At 41.8% G+C, this 17,500-nt stretch overlaps 2 protein-coding genes across 2 annotated transcripts in view; one reads left to right on the top strand and one right to left on the bottom strand.

Annotated features, from left to right (window-relative positions):
• Positions 1-584, top strand: part of LOC132459655 (adhesion G-protein coupled receptor V1-like) — a 30,601-nt gene extending 30,017 nt beyond the window's left edge. The window contains exon 7 of the mRNA XM_060054315.1: positions 68-584. Within this exon, the coding sequence (XP_059910298.1) occupies positions 68-186 (119 nt within the window). The 3' untranslated portion in view covers positions 187-584. The remainder of the gene's footprint in view (positions 1-67) is intronic.
• Positions 585-12,407: 11,823 nt separating this feature from the next.
• The window catches only part of slf1 (SMC5-SMC6 complex localization factor 1), an 18,640-nt gene continuing 13,547 nt past the window's right edge, over positions 12,408-17,500 (bottom strand). The window contains exon 17 of the mRNA XM_060053478.1: positions 12,408-12,540. Coding sequence (XP_059909461.1) covers positions 12,408-12,540 — 133 coding nt within the window. The remainder of the gene's footprint in view (positions 12,541-17,500) is intronic.

The following is a 17,500-nucleotide window of genomic DNA, read 5'->3' as shown; positions in this document are numbered from 1 at the left end:
CACACACACACACAGTGTTGAGTTTGAGTCCCTCATGCTGACAGGTGGCTCCATGTGTCTCCTTTAGGCACCGGCCTTAATGTGAGCGACAGCGAGTCGATCCACGAGGGTCACGACGAAGGGAGTGTCTCCAACTCCCAGATCGTGGAGCTGAGAAGAATCCCCATCGCTGACACCCACCTCTAACCCCGCCCTCTCTCCCACAGACCTCACCATGCCTTCCTTTAGCAGAGAGAAACAAAGAGAGACAGTACAAACTACTTTTTTTATTTTACATTTCCCGTTGCACTAAAACACGTTTTTCGATAGTTTTCTTAGAGTTGTTTGATATATGAAGCCTTTTTTTTTATTGTATATCTGATTTGTTTTTTGTACTTGTAAATGAACATATCAATGTTTTACTAAATTAAGTCTGAGTCTTTCATGAAGTGTTCCTTTCTCGAATGAGAAAAGGTTGGTCTCTTGTTGTACATATCGTTTTTAGTAAAGAAAGAGACAGCCAGATGTGCCCTCAATACAACTACTGCTGCAGAGAGATGGAGATGGGTGTAAAATTGTTAATAAATAATTTACCAACTATTTTACACTCGGATGTGTTGACTCTGATTCTCTGTGGCTTAGGAATAAACCTTCTGTGGTCCGCTGTCGGAAGATGAGTGCGTACTGGACTGATATGGAGAGACAAAGGGCCAGAGAGGGGGCACGGAAGAGAGAGAAGCTATGAGGGGAGGGAGGGAGGGAGTGGGAGGGAGAGAGAGGGAGATAAGGGTGGCCTCTCTGGTGACTATGTAAGCGGGGATGTAGAAATGCTGAGTCGTGATAGGGTCTCATAGGAGGACAGTGTGAATGAATACAGTCTCTCACGGGAACGTTTCAATCCCTTGGACGCCTGTCTGAGAACAGAGCACCGGAGAACAAGCATGGGCATTCTGCTGCCGTCTGCAGAAAAGCCAGGTGGTTACTGTTGATATTAGGTTTATATTAGAAAAATAAAATGCACAAATTCCAAAGAGGTTATGAATCCCGCGAGTTGTCCCGTGCTGGAGATGCTTTTAAACATGTCCCTCTCTAACCTAATACCGAAACTTAGCCTAACCTAACTTTCTCCAACCTAATACTTTAACTTAACTAATCACTAACCTAATACCGAAACTTAGTCTAAACCTAACTATCTCAAACCTAAAACCTTAACTTAACTAATCACTAACCTAATACCGAAACTTAGTCTAAACCTAACTACCTCCAACCTAATACCTTAACTTAAACTATCACTAACCTAATACCGAAACTTAGTCTAAACCTAACTATCTCAAACCTAATACCTTAACTTAACCAATCACTAACCTAATACCGAAACTTAACAAATCACTAACTTAATACCTAAACTTCATCGTCTCTGACCCTGAACTTAACCATCTGTAAGCGAATACCATCTAACCTGATGCCTGAAATTTACCATCTAAACTTGACCCTCTTTAACCAAACTACTACATTAGGTGAGTCTTTAACCTTCTTCCAATTCCTTATGTTCATGATCAATATACTTTCTGAACCTTTTTATCTTTATTATATGCAGTCTAGATTATTGTCATGACCCGTTGTGGGAGCAAGTTGAACATATCGTATAATATTACATTTGAAGTATAATTTTTTTACATTCAAATTTCAATGCAATGCATTTGTATAATTTATTAGATTTAAAATACACAGCAGGCAGCCTACTTCACATACAGAAGTTTTCATGTCACCCAATTCTTGGTTGCATCCTGTGTATCGTTTCTATTTTCACCCGTGATTTTTTCACATCCGCCCGTTCCTCTAGCTGTGACTCATGTTCTCTCAGGGATAAATAAAGTTTCCTTTATTCCGGGTGAAGATGGAAGAGCAGATGGGCGTGCATCAGACGTTTGGCCATGTGTGCAGAGAACCAGGGGAGAGCTGGCATAAGCTTTGACTTCTCTTAAAGGAAAATGATTCCGATGCCAAATGTAAAGGATAAGGCACTTACTTTAGGCATGCCATCTTCATAAAGCGTAACTACTTGTATTGTACCTTGTAGCGACAACAGGCTAATGTGCATGAAAACACACTGACAGTGAATACAAATACTTCACCCCACTAACATTATTCATCCTAACAGAAACACTCGAAACACAGAATGATATACTGGGCCGCTCACCACTTATGGATGAATCACTATTGCTTCACAATTAGTGCGTAACAAAGATATTCTTTACAAGCTATTCTTCTTACAACCAATAAAAATAACAAAACAAAGTTTCTTTAATAAACCATGGGTTATCACATCCAGTTGTGTCCAATGTGTTACTCTAAAGGTTGAGATTGCATCACCTTAAAGGTTGGGTATGGGATTTGCGAAATGCCAGCAAATTTTGAAAATACACAACTCAAATGGTCCTACCCCCTCTCCTTCAACACTGACTCTGACTCCACCCATTCCAAGTACATGGACGCGCAATCATGCACGAGCGAACACAGATGCGCGAGAGTGAGTCATTTGCTAGTTAGCTAGCTCCAGTAGCTACCGCAGGATAACAACAAACAGAAGCTTGCTCTGGGTCACGAGGTTTGAGAGTACGTGCACGAAGGGGTCGCACGCGGGGCGCGGGGGAGGGGGAGGGGGAGTGCAGTATTGACGTACTTACTGTCCAATGCCACTCGGTGGCTCTGGAAATCATTGGCTGGAGTTTTTCGAGCCCTGCCCGTTCCACAGATGATTGACTTGTTTAATTTCCATGTCAGTACTTCTAACTCAGTGGCTGTAAGTGGGTTATGATAAGGATTTCAAGTAATTTTGCAAAAATTGCCAAAAAAGCGAATTCCATACCCAACCTTTAACAAAGTGTACTCGGCTAAAGTGAAATGTCTGACAAGCTATTGGACTGTAGTTCGCTAAGGCTCTGACCAAGCCGGCCCTCGAGTTATATTTGAGCTAGTCTGTTAGTCTACCTTTAATATATGTGCAGCAGGTGGACTCGGGAGTAATAAAAAATACATTCAATATAAAGGCTACCTGCGAATGCTTTCTGCAGAGGTGCACACTGTACCCAAAATCATTTTATTTTCCTAGCTTTACCTGCTTCCTCTCACAAACTAGAAAGTCCCTTGATTATTTCCAGCTGAGTTTGAGGTATTTCACTTTTTGCTTGTATCATTAAACTTTGGGGGGAAAAACTATCTCAAGTCGACTTGGATTGCAGGGCAGTTTTTCTTCAATTCAATTCAATTCAATTTTATTTGTATAGCCCTTAATCACCATTACAGTCTCAAAGCCCTTAACAGGCCAAATATTTGTGACACCCCCCTTTACCCATGCCATGCCCCCACACGGGCAAGAAAAAACTCCCTTGAATCAGCAAGGAAGAAATCTTGAGAAGAAACGCAGTGTAGGGGAGCCCTTCTTCCAGGGATGGTCAGGAGTGCAATGGGTGCCACAATTGACATACAGGTAAATACATGCACATCATATTAAAATGGTGATGGGGTTCTGGCCGGTTATCCATGAGGAGAGTCCAGGCATCCAGTCCAATACCCGTAACACGCTAGAACAGACAGAATAGTGAAGGGACATTCCCTTCACTATTATTATAACCCTTATTATGTGGTTCTCGTGATCTTCTCCATGGTGACCAGCTCTCACAGTGGACCCCGGTTGGTTGGAGCTTCAGTCTTACAGGGAGGAGGTTAAGGGGGGGGTTCAGGTGTCGGGGACCCGGTGAGCCGCCGGCTGACTAAGGCTTATTCGAAAAACATCTCAGAATGCAGGGTTCTTGTGTGACTATTTCTGGTTGTGGATTATGTTTTTTACACTTTTTTGAAGTCAATGTTAACAAGTTTACAATAACCACTCTTGCAGTTGGCCTTTTTTTCGACATATGTCCAACAAAACCTTCCCTGCACCTGACAACATATGGTAGTTCTAAAAGAGCATGGAAAAACACAGAAGCTAAACAGCAGGGTGTGGACTACAGTGACATTCATTGGTCTTTTGTGTGAAGCACAATACAATGTAAAACAATCTTTAAATGCCCGTCTATATTTTGCACATCTTTATAAAGAGTCCCCAGTGTTGGGTGTGGAGCAAATACTGTTCATCGCACGCAACCAAAACTTTGCTCTCCATACAATGGCTTTACACAGTGATGTGACGCCTTGTGATGGTGCCTTATATCAACCGGTGATGTCCAGAAACTCAAAATGGCCTGTTATAATAGCGCAAGAAACAGTGCCGCTGCTAGCTATTTTGGGGCCCTAAGCATAACTCCTTTATGCCCCCCCCCCCCCCCCTCCCCCGAAAAAAAGAATTGGTTTCTGCCAGTTTAACATTTTATTAAAACGCAAAAGTTCAATCTACTTTGTAAACACAGTTCACAGAACAGCCAAAACATACATACAGTACACACAAGTATTGGAATGTCCAAAATCTTTTAAATTAAATAGTTATCCATAAATACAAACTTAAAACCAGAAGTATACAAGTAAGAATTTTATTTTTTTTATTTATTTTTTTGGGGGCCCCCTCAGGACTTGAGGCCCTACGCGCAGCGCGTAGTGCGCGTTATGGGAGCGGCGGCACTGGTCGTCATGAAAAAAAACATAAGGGGTAACACTGTGGTTTTTTATTGGTCGTCATGAAAAAAAAACATAAGGGGTAACACTGTGTGTTTTTATTGGTCTTCATGAAAAAAAACATAAGGGGTAACACTGTCGTTTTTTATTGGTCGTCATGAAAAAAAATATAAGGGGTAATGCCCTGTTTACACCTACCCGATAGTGGGCCCCGATGGTGCCCGATGGCTAAATCAGCAGCTATCGTTATAACATCGGCAAATAGCGTGGTTGCATCGGGAAACACCGTTACTCTTCCCGGGAACATCGTTAGACAACGGGAAGAAACGGGAAGAAATGCTCAATGATCGGGCAACAACGGGCAACATCGGCAAAGAACGAACATGTTTGTTAATTTTGGGTCTATCGGGGTAGAATCGGTTACCAGGTGTTGCTATGGGCTAATCGGCTATAATCGGGAATAAAAACGGGAGTACAACGTAAGACATCGCAAATCGTTCGGGAATTTTCCTGGGCACATCGGCTATATTCGTTAATCTTCCGCGCTTTGTCGTGTTTTATCGTCTTTATATCGGCAACCTCAACACACGAAAGACCCTCGAGAACCCTAGACAAATAACGATTGTGAGTGACCAGATTGTGTTAAGGAAGACCCTCAATCTGCCACTTGGGTATAAATAGGGGGTGATGGATGGATGTCCTACTTTTATAATTACAGGGTACTTCGCCCATTTAGAACCGGCGTTCTATTATTATAAAATCGCTATTGTAATATGAATAAATATATAAATAAATATCAGTCTAAACCAGTCTCCCCTTTGCCTTCTCCCGAAATGACGCCAAATGACGCCAAACGCGTCATTTGACGTGTTTGGCGTCATTCGAAATGACGTCAAATGTCGCCAAACGCACTTCGGGTGTCTTCCCTGGCATACATCGTTATGTTATCGTTATAACATCGGGTATGTGTAAATGCTACCCCGATAAATTGACCCGATCATACATTTTTAGCCCGATGTCACCCGAATCACCCCGACTTCCACATCGGTGGTCCATCGGCCATTAGCGGCCATTAGCGGGATGGTGTAAACGGGGCATAACACTGTTGTTTTTTATTGGTCGTCATGAAAAAAAACATTAGGGGTAACACTGTTGTTTTTTATTGGTCGTCATGAAAAAAAACATAAGGGGTAACACTGTCGTTTTTTATTGGTCGTCATGAAAAAAAACATAAGGGGTAACACTGTGGTTTTTTATTGGTGGACATGAAAAAAAACATAAGGGGTAACACTGTGTTTTTTTATTGCTCGACATGAAAAAAACATAAGGGGTATCACTGTCGTTTTTTATTGGTCGTCATGAAAAAAACCATAAGGGGTAACACTGTTGTTTTTTATTGGTCGTCATGAAAAAAACCATAAGGGGTAACACTGTTGTCTTTGTCAAATAAAACATAAGGAGTAACACTGTTGTTTTAATTGGTCGTCATGAAAAAAAACATAAGGACATAAGTAACACTGTTGTTTTTAATTGGTCGTCATGAAAAAAAACATAAGGGGTAACACTGTTGTTTTTTATTGGTCGTCATGAAAAAAAACATAAGGGGTAACACTGTTGTTTTACTTTGGTGGTCATGAAAAAAAAAAAAAAGGGGTAACACTGATGTTTTTTATTGGTCGTCATGAAAAAAAACATAAGGGGTAACACTGCGGTTTTTTATTGGTCATCATGAAAAAAAAACATAAGGAGTAACACTGTGGTTTTTTATTGGTCGTCATGAAAAAAAACCTAAGGGGTAACACTGTTGTTTTTATTGGTCGTCATGAAAAAAAACATAAGGGATAACACTATTGTTTTTTATTGGTCGTCATGAAAAAAAACACAAGGGGTAACACTGTTGTTTTTTATTGGTCGTCATGAAAAAAACCTAAGGGGTAACACTGATGTTTTTATTGGTCTTCATGAAAAAAAACATAAGGGGTAAAACTGTCGTTTTTTATTGGTCGTCATGAAAAAAAACATAAGGGGTAACACTGTCGTTTTTTATTGGTCGTCATGAAAAAAAACATAAGGGGTAACACTGTCGTTTTTTATTGGTCGTCATGAAAAAAAACATAAGGGGTAACACTGTCGTTTTTTATTGGTCGTCATGAAAAAAAACATAAGGGGTAACACTGTGGTTTTTTATTGGTCGACATGAAAAAAAACATAAGGGGTAACACTGTTTTTTTATTGGTCGACATGAAAAAAACATAAGGGGTATCACTGTTGTCTTTGTCAAATAAAACATAAGGAGTAACACTGTTGTTTTTATTGGTCGTCATGAAAAAAAACATAAGGACATAAGTAACACTGTTGTTTTTTATTGGTCGTCATGAAAAAAAACATAAGGGGTAACACTGTTGTTTTACTTTGGTCGTCATCAAAAAAAACATAAGGGGTAACACTGATGTTTTTTATTGGTCGTCATGAAAAAAAACATAAGGGGTAACACTGTTGTTTTTTATTGGTCGTCATGAAAAAAAACATAAGGGGTAACACTGTTGTTTTACTTTGGTCGTCATGAAAAAAAACATAAGGGGTAACACTGATGTTTTTTATTGGTCGTCATGAAAAAAAACATAAGGGGTAACACTGTGGTTTTTTATTGGTCGTCATGAAAAAAAACCTAAGGGGTAACACTGATGTTTTTATTGGTCTTCATGAAAAAAAACATAAGGGGTAACACTGTTGTTTTTATTGGTCGTCATGAAAAAAAACATAAGGGATAACACTATTGTTTTTTATTGGTCGTCATGAAAAAAACATAAGGGGTAACACTGTTGTCTTTGTCAAATAAAACATAAGGGGTAACACTGTCGTTTTTTATTGGTCGTCATGAAAAAAAACATAAGGAAAATAATAGAAATACACACATACATTTTAATGTCATTTATATCCTCTTTATTGATGAATGATTATTGTGTATTGTCATCGCCTCAGTGGTGCAGTGGAGTGCACTCTGCCTAACCCCCTGGAGACCGGGGTTCAAGTCCGGTTGATGTCTTCTGTTGGAAGACTCTTATATCTATTTCATGTGAATTATAAAGTCAAGTATAACCTTCGTGATGCCTATGTCCGGTGTCTTGTTGGTGCATTGTTAAGGTCAGAGGTTAACACTTTAAACAGCTCATTTTTGGATCCCCGCAAAAACGTAGACAGGGGTGGCACTGTCGTTTTTTTTTGGTCAACATGGAAAAAACATGAGGGGTAACTGTCGTTTTTTATCGGCTGTCATGAAATAAACATAAGGGTCTATTTATCAAATAAAAAATAGGGGGTAACATTGTTGTTTTACTTTGGTCGTCATGAAAAAAAACACAAGGGGTAACACTATCGTTTTATTTGGTCGTCATGAAAAAAAACATAAGGGGTAACACTGTTGTTTTTTATTGGTCGTCATGAAAAAAACCATAAGGGGTAACACTGTTGTTTTTTATTGGTCGTCATGAAAAAAACCACAAGGGGTAACACTGTTGTTTTTTATTGGTCGTCATGAAAAAAACCTAAGGGGTAACACTGATGTTTTTATTGGTCTTCATGAAAAAAAACATAAGGGGTAACACTGTCGTTTTTTATTGGTCGTCATGAAAAAAAACATAAGGGGTAACACTGTTGTTTTTTATTGGTCGTCATGAAAAAAAACATAAGGGGTAACACTGTCGTTTTTTATTGGTCGTCATGAAAAAAAACATAAGGGGTATCACTGTCGTTTTTTATTGGTCGACATGAAAAAAAACATAAGGGGTAACACTGTTGTTTTTTATTGGTCGTCATGAAAAAAACCATAAGGGGTAACACTGTTGTTTTTTATTGGTCGTCATGAAAAAAACCATAAGGGGTAACACTGTTGTCTTTGTCAAATAAAACATAAGGAGTAACACTGTTGTTTTTATTGGTCGTCATGAAAAAAAACATAAGGACATAAGTAACACTGTTGTTTTTTATTGGTCGTCATGAAAAAAAACATAAGGGGTAACACTGTTGTTTTTTATTGGTCGTCATGAAAAAAAACATAAGGGGTAACACTGTCGTTTTTTATTGGTCGTCATGAAAAAAAACATAAGGGGTATCACTGTTGTTTTTTATTGGTCGACATGAAAAAAAACATAAGGGGTAACACTGTTGTTTTTTATTGGTCGTCATGAAAAAAACCATAAGGGGTAACACTGTTGTTTTTTATTGGTCGTCATGAAAAAAACCATAAGGGCATAAGTAACACTGTTGTTTTTTATTGGTCGTCATGAAAAAAAACATAAGGGGTAACACTGTTGTTTTTTATTGGTCGTCATGAAAAAAAACATAAGGGGTAACACTGTTGTTTTACTTTGGTCGTCATGAAAAAAAACATAAGGGGTAACACTGATGTTTTTTATTGGTCGTCATGAAAAAAAACATAAGGGGTAACACTGGTTTTTTATTGGTCGTTGGAAGACTCTTATATCTATTTCATGTGAATTATAAAGTCAAGTATAACCTTCGTGATGCCTATGTCCGGTGTCTTGTTGGTGCATTGTTAAGGTCGGAGGTTAACACTTTAAACAGCTCATTTTTGGATCCGCCCAAAAACGTAGACAGGGGTGGCACTGTCGTTTTTTTTTGGTCAACATGGAAAAAACATGAGGGGTAACTGTCGTTTTTTATCGGCTGTCACTGTTGTTTTACTTTGGTCGTCATGAAAAAAAACACAAGGGGTAACACTGTCGTTTTTTTTGGTCGTCATGAAAAAAAACATAAGGGGTAACACTGTTGTTTTTTATTGGTCGTCATGAAAAAAACCTAAGGGGTAACACTGATGTTTTTATTGGTCGTCATGAAAAAAAACATAAGGGGTAACACTGTTGTCTTTGTCAAATAAAACATAAGGAGTAACACTGTTGTTTTTATTGGTCGTCATGAAAAAAAACATAAGGACATAAGTAACACTGTTGTTTTTTATTGGTCGTCATGAAAAAAAACATAAGGGGTAACACTGTCGTTTTTTATTGGTCGTCATGAAAAAAAACATAAGGGGTAACACTGTTGTCTTTTATTGGTCGTCATGAAAAAAAACATAAGGGGTAACACTGTCGTTTTTTATTGGTCGTCATGAAAAAAAACATAAGGGGTAACACTGTGGTTTTTTATTGGTCGACATGAAAAAAAACATAAGGGGTAACACTGTGTTTTTTTATTGGTCGACATGAAAAAAACATAAGGGGTATCACTGTCGTTTTTTATTGGTCGTCATGAAAAAAAACATAAGGGGTAACACTGTTGTTTTTTATTGGTCGTCATGAAAAAAACCATAAGGGGTAACACTGTTGTTTTTTATTGGTCGTCATGAAAAAAAACATAAGGGGTAACACTGTTGTCTTTGTCAAATAAAACATAAGGAGTAACACTGTTGTTTTTATTGGTCGTCATGAAAAAAAACATAAGGACATAAGTAACACTGTTGTTTTTTATTGGTCGTCATGAAAAAAAACATAAGGGGTAACACTGTTGTTTTTTATTGGTCGTCATGAAAAAAAACATAAGGGGTAACACTGTTGTTTTACTTTGGTCATCATGAAAAAAAACATAAGGGGTAACACTGATGTTTTTTATTGGTCGTCATGAAAAAAAACATTTTTTTCACTGTTGTTTTTTATTGGTCGTCATGAAAAAAAACATAAGGGGTAACACTGTTGTTTTTTATTGGTCGTCATGAAAAAAACCATAAGGGGTCATCGCCTCAGTGGTGCAGTGGAGTGCACTCTGCCTAACCCCTTGGAGACCGGGGTTCAAGTCCGGTTGATGTCTTCTGTTGGAAGACTCTTATATCTATTTCATGTGAATTATAAAGTCAAGTATAACCTTCGTGATGCCTATGTCCGGTGTCTTGTTGGTGCATTGTTAAGGTCGGAGGTTAACACTTTAAACAGCTCATTTTTGGATCCCCGCAAAAACGTAGACAGGGGTGGCACTGTCGGTTTTTTTTGGTCAACATGGAATAAACATGAGGGGTAACTGTCGTTTTTTATCGGCTGTCATGAAATAAACATAAGGGTCTATATTTATCAAATAAAAAATAGGGGGTAACACTGTTGTTTTACTTTGGTCGTCATGAAAAAAAACATAAGGGGTAACACTGATGTTTTTTATTGTTCGTAGCTATTTTGGGGCCCTAAGCATAACTCCTTTATGGGAGCCAGTTTAACATTTTATTAAAACGCAAAAGTTAAATCTACTCTGTAAACACAGTTCACAGAACAGCCAAAACATACATACAGTACACACAAGTATTGGAATGTCCAAAATCTTTTAAATTAAATAGTTATCCATAAATACAAACTTAAAACCAGAAGTATACAAGTAAGAATTATTATTATATTTTTTAATTTTTTTTTTTTTTTTTTTTGGGGGGGCCCTCAGGACTTGAGGCCCTACGCGCAGCGCGTAGTGCGCGTTATGGGAGCGGCGGCACTGGCAAGAAATAACGAGGGAAGATGTATTATATTGTTAAAATGATTTTCGCTTACAATAGTTCTCGATCATGGTCAGGCTCGAACTAGGATTTATTGTTATCGTTATTTGTCAAAAGTATTTTACATACATACTCAAAACACAGGCGACGTAATAGGCAGACACAAACTCTTTTCCTATGTCCTCTCCTGCTCTGAGTGGGACTGGTGAGCCAAAACTGGGCTCCGTCACAAGCACTCAGTTCTCTTGCTACATTCACCACTTCAGAATGCTCCACTCCACTAGGAGTGTAAAAAATGTGTACTTCTGGTACACAGATGACATCCTGTGAGTATAAGGCCAAGGGTGCATCTGCTCCCACCACATTCTGTGTGTCTGCGAGTGTGTGTGTGTGTGTGTGTGTGTGTGTGTGTGTGTGTGTGTGTGTGTGTGTGTGTGTGTGTGTGTGTGTGTGCGTGTGTGTGTGTGTGTGTGTGTGTGTGTGTGTGTGTGTGTGTGTGTGTGTGTGTGTGTGTGAGGAAGAGAAAGAGGGAGAGAGAGATAGAGAGAGATTACGACATAGAGCGAGAGAGAAAGTGAGAGAGAGAGAGAGAGAGAGAGAGAGAGAGAGAGAGAGAGAGAGAGAGAGAGAGAGAGACAGAGAGAGAGACAGAGCAGAGAGAGAGAGACAGAGTGAGCGGTCTGATGAAACACCATACTACTGTTAATGAGAGAAGCGGGACCTGATGTTAAATCTGCCCCCTATATCGTTTCTGTGTTGCGTGCCTGTTACTTTTTCAGGTCTGTCTGTCATTACGTCTCTTTGCATGCGTGTGACTATGAGAGCTTGAATGCAAGAAGACACACACATACACACTCACACGCACACCTTTTAATTGCCATTGGACAAGGATGACAACCTGAACAGGTGTGGCAGTAGATCAGTGCAGTCAAAGACACCGGAGCCTGTGTGTGGAGACAATGGGAGGCTATTGCTGCCATCAAGGCTGAGGCGGGTCTCTGAGAGAAAAGGGCAGTGAATGCAATTCAATCCCTTCCCTTTTTTAAAAAAAACATTATACATTGATAAAAGTGAGACATTATAGCTGGCGTGAGTTTATAACAGTACATCTTTAACCCAATTGAAGAAATGATTCTGTTCCCACAGCTGAACCGAAGACGGAAGAGTCTGAGGAGCTGATACGGTCACATACCTACAGACATTATGGATACACTGTCTAGTGCTGGTCGGGATAAAATTGAAGCAAAACGTTGCTTCAATTCCAAATAACGTCCAATCCTCTGATCGTCACATAGGGACAGGGACTGGCACCAGCCAAAAAAAACAACCTTTACCAAGTCCCCAACATGACCAGGTGTGACTGAGAGAAGCCGGGAATCCTCAGGCTGAGCGAGAGGCACTTCCAGGCCGCGGCCGCCGCCGTGGATCCCTCTCTGTTCCCACAGGTCCGCGGGTCCACGGCCCTAAGGTCACACAGATTAATTAGAGACCCTCGGAGAGGGATAGCGGCTCGCACGACGACGGAAACTGATGATGTCCCGGGATGTGGAAATAGAACTCGCACCGCAGTGGACCATGTCTGGTGAGGCGGGGTTAGAGAGCTTGTTTACCGGCCGCCCAAAAAGGCAACGGCCCGCGGCGGGATTCCAACGTGTTTCTCTACTGCAGTGTCATTTTTCTTCCATCTTTTCTTTTTTCTTCTCAGGGGTCGGGCGGGTGGGGTGTGGGGAGGGGGGGTGGGGGGATTCTCCTTGAAAATCCAACCATGGGTCATTTCACACTGCGGGCTTGCTAGCCGAGTCCAATGGCCACGAGGGGATAAGGGGGGGAGAGGGGGGGGGGGGGGGGGGGGGGGGGGTGTGTGGAGTGAATCAGCAGCGATCACATAACTCGTCTGCAAATGTCTTGTCTTGTTCACACTCTGCACTGTGTGGTGTCTGGTTGGCACGGTTACCGGATGGTCCCCTCTGTGGTGTGTCTGCCCTTGTGCACAGAACCGTGTGTGTGTGTGTGTGAGTGTGTGTGTGTGTGTGTGTTTGTGTGTCAGGCGAGGGGCCGTAAGGTTCAGATGACACAGGCCGGGGTCGGTGCTGAGGAGTACGCTCAAGTTCTCAGTACTCTGTGTGTTCTGGGCCCCGGCCGGCTGAAACCGGTTTATGCTGCGCCAACCCGCCCGCCCCCTGCTTGCGCTTCAGCTGCTGAAAGCAATAGGCCAGCGCACGGCCCCCCCGTCCTGTCAACACGTCGGGGACACGGGCTGTTCTCCCTCTCAGACACGGGGTGCGTCGTCGCTCGGCGCGTTCTCCCTCGATACCTTCCTCTGCGTTCTCCCTCGATACCTTCCTCTGCGTTCTCCCTCGATACCTTCCTCTGCGTTTTCCCTCGATACCTTCCTCTGCGTTCTCCCTCGATACCTTCCTCTGCGTTCTCCCTCGATACCTTCCTCTGCGTTCTCCCTCGATACCTTCCTCTGCGTTCTCCCTCGATACCTTCCTCTGCGTTCTCCCTCGATACCTTCCTCTGCGTTTTCCCTCGATACCTTCCTCTGCGTTCTCGCCTCCGTTATCCTGCGTTGGGATCCGAACCATTTTACGACCAGCCTTTCAGATGTAGTAGGGTTAGGGTTCAGCGTGTTTACGTAATTCTCCTTTTGATAATTATTTAACTATGTAAATATAAATGTATCTAATCTTTGTTGAAGGATAATGCAGTCTCTGTCAAGGTGAACGAATAACAATAAGAACCTCAATGCAGACAGTCTTCCACGTGCATCTCTGAGGACGATCTCTCTACTCAGCACATCCCGATGTGTGGTCGTTTATCACACACATGCTTTATCCTACGCACTGATAGCGGCGGAAAAACCAGACTCGGAATGTCCATCAAGGGAGTAGCGTGGGGCGAGTGACTGTAGAGATAGGGAGGGCCAGCCACCAGCGGCGACCTCGTTTGATGGAGGTCATGTGACCTTTACCAGCCACAGGGAAGTGACGCATCAGGGCCCGACGCTGGTCGGGTCACAATGGGTCTTATGTGCGGGTTGATCCGGCCTCGGCTGGTTTGATCAAGAAGTCTGTGTGTGCGCCACCATCTCCGCGCTGACCGTAGCGGGTCAGGGCGGCTCGGACCGGTTTTGCAGAGCAGGAAGGAGAACAATGTGCTGTGTTGTTGTGCAGAAGACGAAATGTCAGGTTGTTGATCAGGCAAACAGACAGTGAGGCATTGGTGGGCAGGCTGGGGTAGGCAGGCATGGTAAGGCGGCGGGGGACTCAAGATGGGTTCAGTGTCATAGACAGTAAAGGCTACAATACCGTCGATTTAAAGAAGTTATCTTTGAACAACAAATTGAAGCCAAAGCTAGAGGTAATTCTGAGGATTGTCGTTAAGTATTCAGTAGCCTATATTTTGAGGGGGCTGGTGTTAAATATACTTAACACTTTATAAAATGTGAAAAAAATATACACTCAAGGGGTTAAGAAGCAGCAAATGCCACAACAACACCAAAAAGGTTTTCTGGCTTGCTTTTGTCTATCTATTATCGCGTGTGTCTCATATTGAAATGAACCCAGGAGCCGTGGAATGGACCACATGGTAGAGTGTCCCACATGGGGGCTTCAGTGCACGTGGAGGGAGTGGCCCACATGTGGAACACGTGGGAGGACTGACCGGCCGGCGACTCAGCACTCTGACGCTGAACACCCTTTCCCAAATACTGAGTCAGTGTGGGATGTGACTGTAGAGTGAGTCACGTAACCGGGGCAAACCAGACCGGGCCGCCCCTGTCCGAAGGAGAGCCTGTTTGATCCTATTTTTTCAGGAACGCGTGTCAGAATATCTTGAGATACGGAGAGGAATCGTAAACAGTAATGCTATATGATCATAGTTTATTGTTTCCACACTATCAGCACACTATACATAGCTACAAAGTGTTGATTATAATGATATCTGTTGTCACTAAACAGAATAGTAACGGATGCGACACATCTACTCGTTACAGATCAGTTCAGATCCGTTAGTCTTCCCCTAGTCTTGTCTGTCCTCAAACTTAATCGCCATTAAAGGTGTGTCAAGACAAAGCCAGATGGAGCTGGAGTGGATTACTGCCTCCTTCACAGGAAAAACAATATCATTTGAGGTCAAACATTAAGTGACCAGATAAGCGGGAGTGTGAGCCTACGTGCGAATGCAACAGTGTGTGTGTGTGTGTGTGTGTGTGTGTGTGTGTGTGTGTGTGTGTGTGTGTGTGTGTGTGTGTGTGTGTGTGTGTGTGTGTGTGTGTGTGTGTGTGTGTGTGTGTGTGTGTGTGTGTGTGGAGGGGGGGGGGATCACACCCTCATATATTCCATTGTTGATAGTGTGTGGGCGTATGATTTATTGCTGACTCAACACAGAATACAAAGGAAGTGGCGTGCAAATGGGTTAATACAAGTAAAGGAAGTGAGAAACAATTGAGAGAAATAAAAGGAAACCGTTTTTCATCATAGTTTCAGAGGAAGGTTGGATGGGGCTGCTGTTTCTGAATTTGTCCTGAGTCATGCTTACAGAAATGGTGTGAGTCAGAGTTCCAGAAAGGAGTTAAGCCCCTGTACCAACACTGGAGCTGTGATTCCCCCTCGGACCCCCCCAACTCTGGACATGAGGCAGCGTGGATCAGCTCTGAACCTCACTGCTTTTTGTAGCATTACCCTTCAATTCTCTGATAATCAAGGGGGGGAACTTGCCCTCTGTGATCCGACACAGAGGGCAATACCATAATTGCATAATGTATAGAAACTCTCAGTATCATTTACATTTACATTAAGGGCATTAATCAGACGCTTTTATCCAAAGCCGTTTACAGTAAGTACATTTGTCAGAAGAAAGAGACACAACAGTATATCGCTTTGGGTACAGTAAGGGTGTTCCTAGAAATAAGTGCCAAGCACCTACCATAGCTAAGATATCAGTATAGTCCTTTATCCCCCCACTCCCTCCACCAACCCACACCCACACACACTGTGGTTAGAGAACACAACTGACTCAGCAACCGTACAACGAGCACATACACACCAAAAGACACAGAAACCGCAATCAAATGTGAAACTCACCGTCCCTATAACATATTAAATGTTAAATGAGGTCAAGCGTGTTCAGTGTGTCAGTTTCCTGGGGAATGGAGTGGTTGTCTGCCACAGAGGCCTCTCTGATCACCATCACCGCCACCACTCTCCCCATGTTGGGATTAGAAGGAGGCCTTCGTAGCTTTCATCAGCTGTAACACTTTTGAATCAAAAAAGAGCGCTGCTAGGGGACATTTGCATAGACAGACAATAGTTCATTGTGTGTTTGTGTGTGTGTTTGTGTGCACACATATGAATGGAAATGTGTGTGTGTGTGTGTGTGTTTTATGTATATTCCCATCTAAATTAGGATGACATGCTGCACTTGTTTACGTGTGTGCGAATATGTGTGTGGTGTATGTTCACATTCATATTCAGATGACGGGCTGCGCGTGTTTTTGTGTCCACGCGTGTGCGTGCGTGTGTGTCTGTGTTTCCCTGTATCTGTGATGTAGGTAGATGACTTATCCCATGTTTTTATTTTGAATGTGTTATTTAGCATTACATTTCCGTTTTTCCGTTACATAGCTACTACTTTGTTCAACTAGTTCTTCATGTCAGCATTGTGGACTTCACAATGTATGGTTTGGTAGCATCAGTAACTAACCCTTCTATGACAAGTTCTTTCTGATTTCCCACGTCCATACACCGAGACACAATTAAGACACAAAATCTTAAAAAGTTATGAATTCATGCACAATCATAACAACCGATCTTCAACTCCTATGCTACAGACCCTGTGGCATAGATTACTGGGCCTAGTGATTAGCCAACTGGTACCCCTATTATTATATATGTACATTCAACACATCGCCCAATAACGACCTTGACATTGTGTCCTCAAGATCTTGTCAACAACCGTCGCACTATTATTGGTCTGTGTCAGGGTTGCCATGCTGGGAAACCTCAACGCTCTATTTTAAGGCTCTAGTAAACACATTGTGTTTCAAGGCTGAAACCTAACAGAGGGATCAAATGCACGGCCATATCTTCCCCTGAACCGCTTTGCAGATAATCTCTGTACTAAAAATCTCAGGGGTTTAGTTCTGAAATCCAAGAAATAACCACGTCACACAAATGTGACGTTTTGTTCAGAATGCTAATGTCATGCTATTCCTCTGAAACGACAGGATATTAGAGCTGTTTGAACTTGATTGAAGAGGCATTAATAATACACTTTTTCCTTAAACTGTTCCCTTATTTTGTCAATTGTTTGTGTCTTATTTGTGCCTGGCTGCTTCGGCCCAGTTGTTCTGGGACTTTATTTAGACTGATCAACAACGGTGACATAGTACTGTTCTGAGCCTGGCCAAAAATACTCTAT

Source organism: Gadus macrocephalus, chromosome 6 (assembly GCF_031168955.1).
Source record: "Gadus macrocephalus chromosome 6, ASM3116895v1".
Lineage (NCBI taxonomy): Eukaryota > Metazoa > Chordata > Actinopteri > Gadiformes > Gadidae > Gadus > Gadus macrocephalus.
Note: the sequence above shows the minus strand (reverse complement) of the source record. Positions and strands in the feature narration are given on the sequence as shown.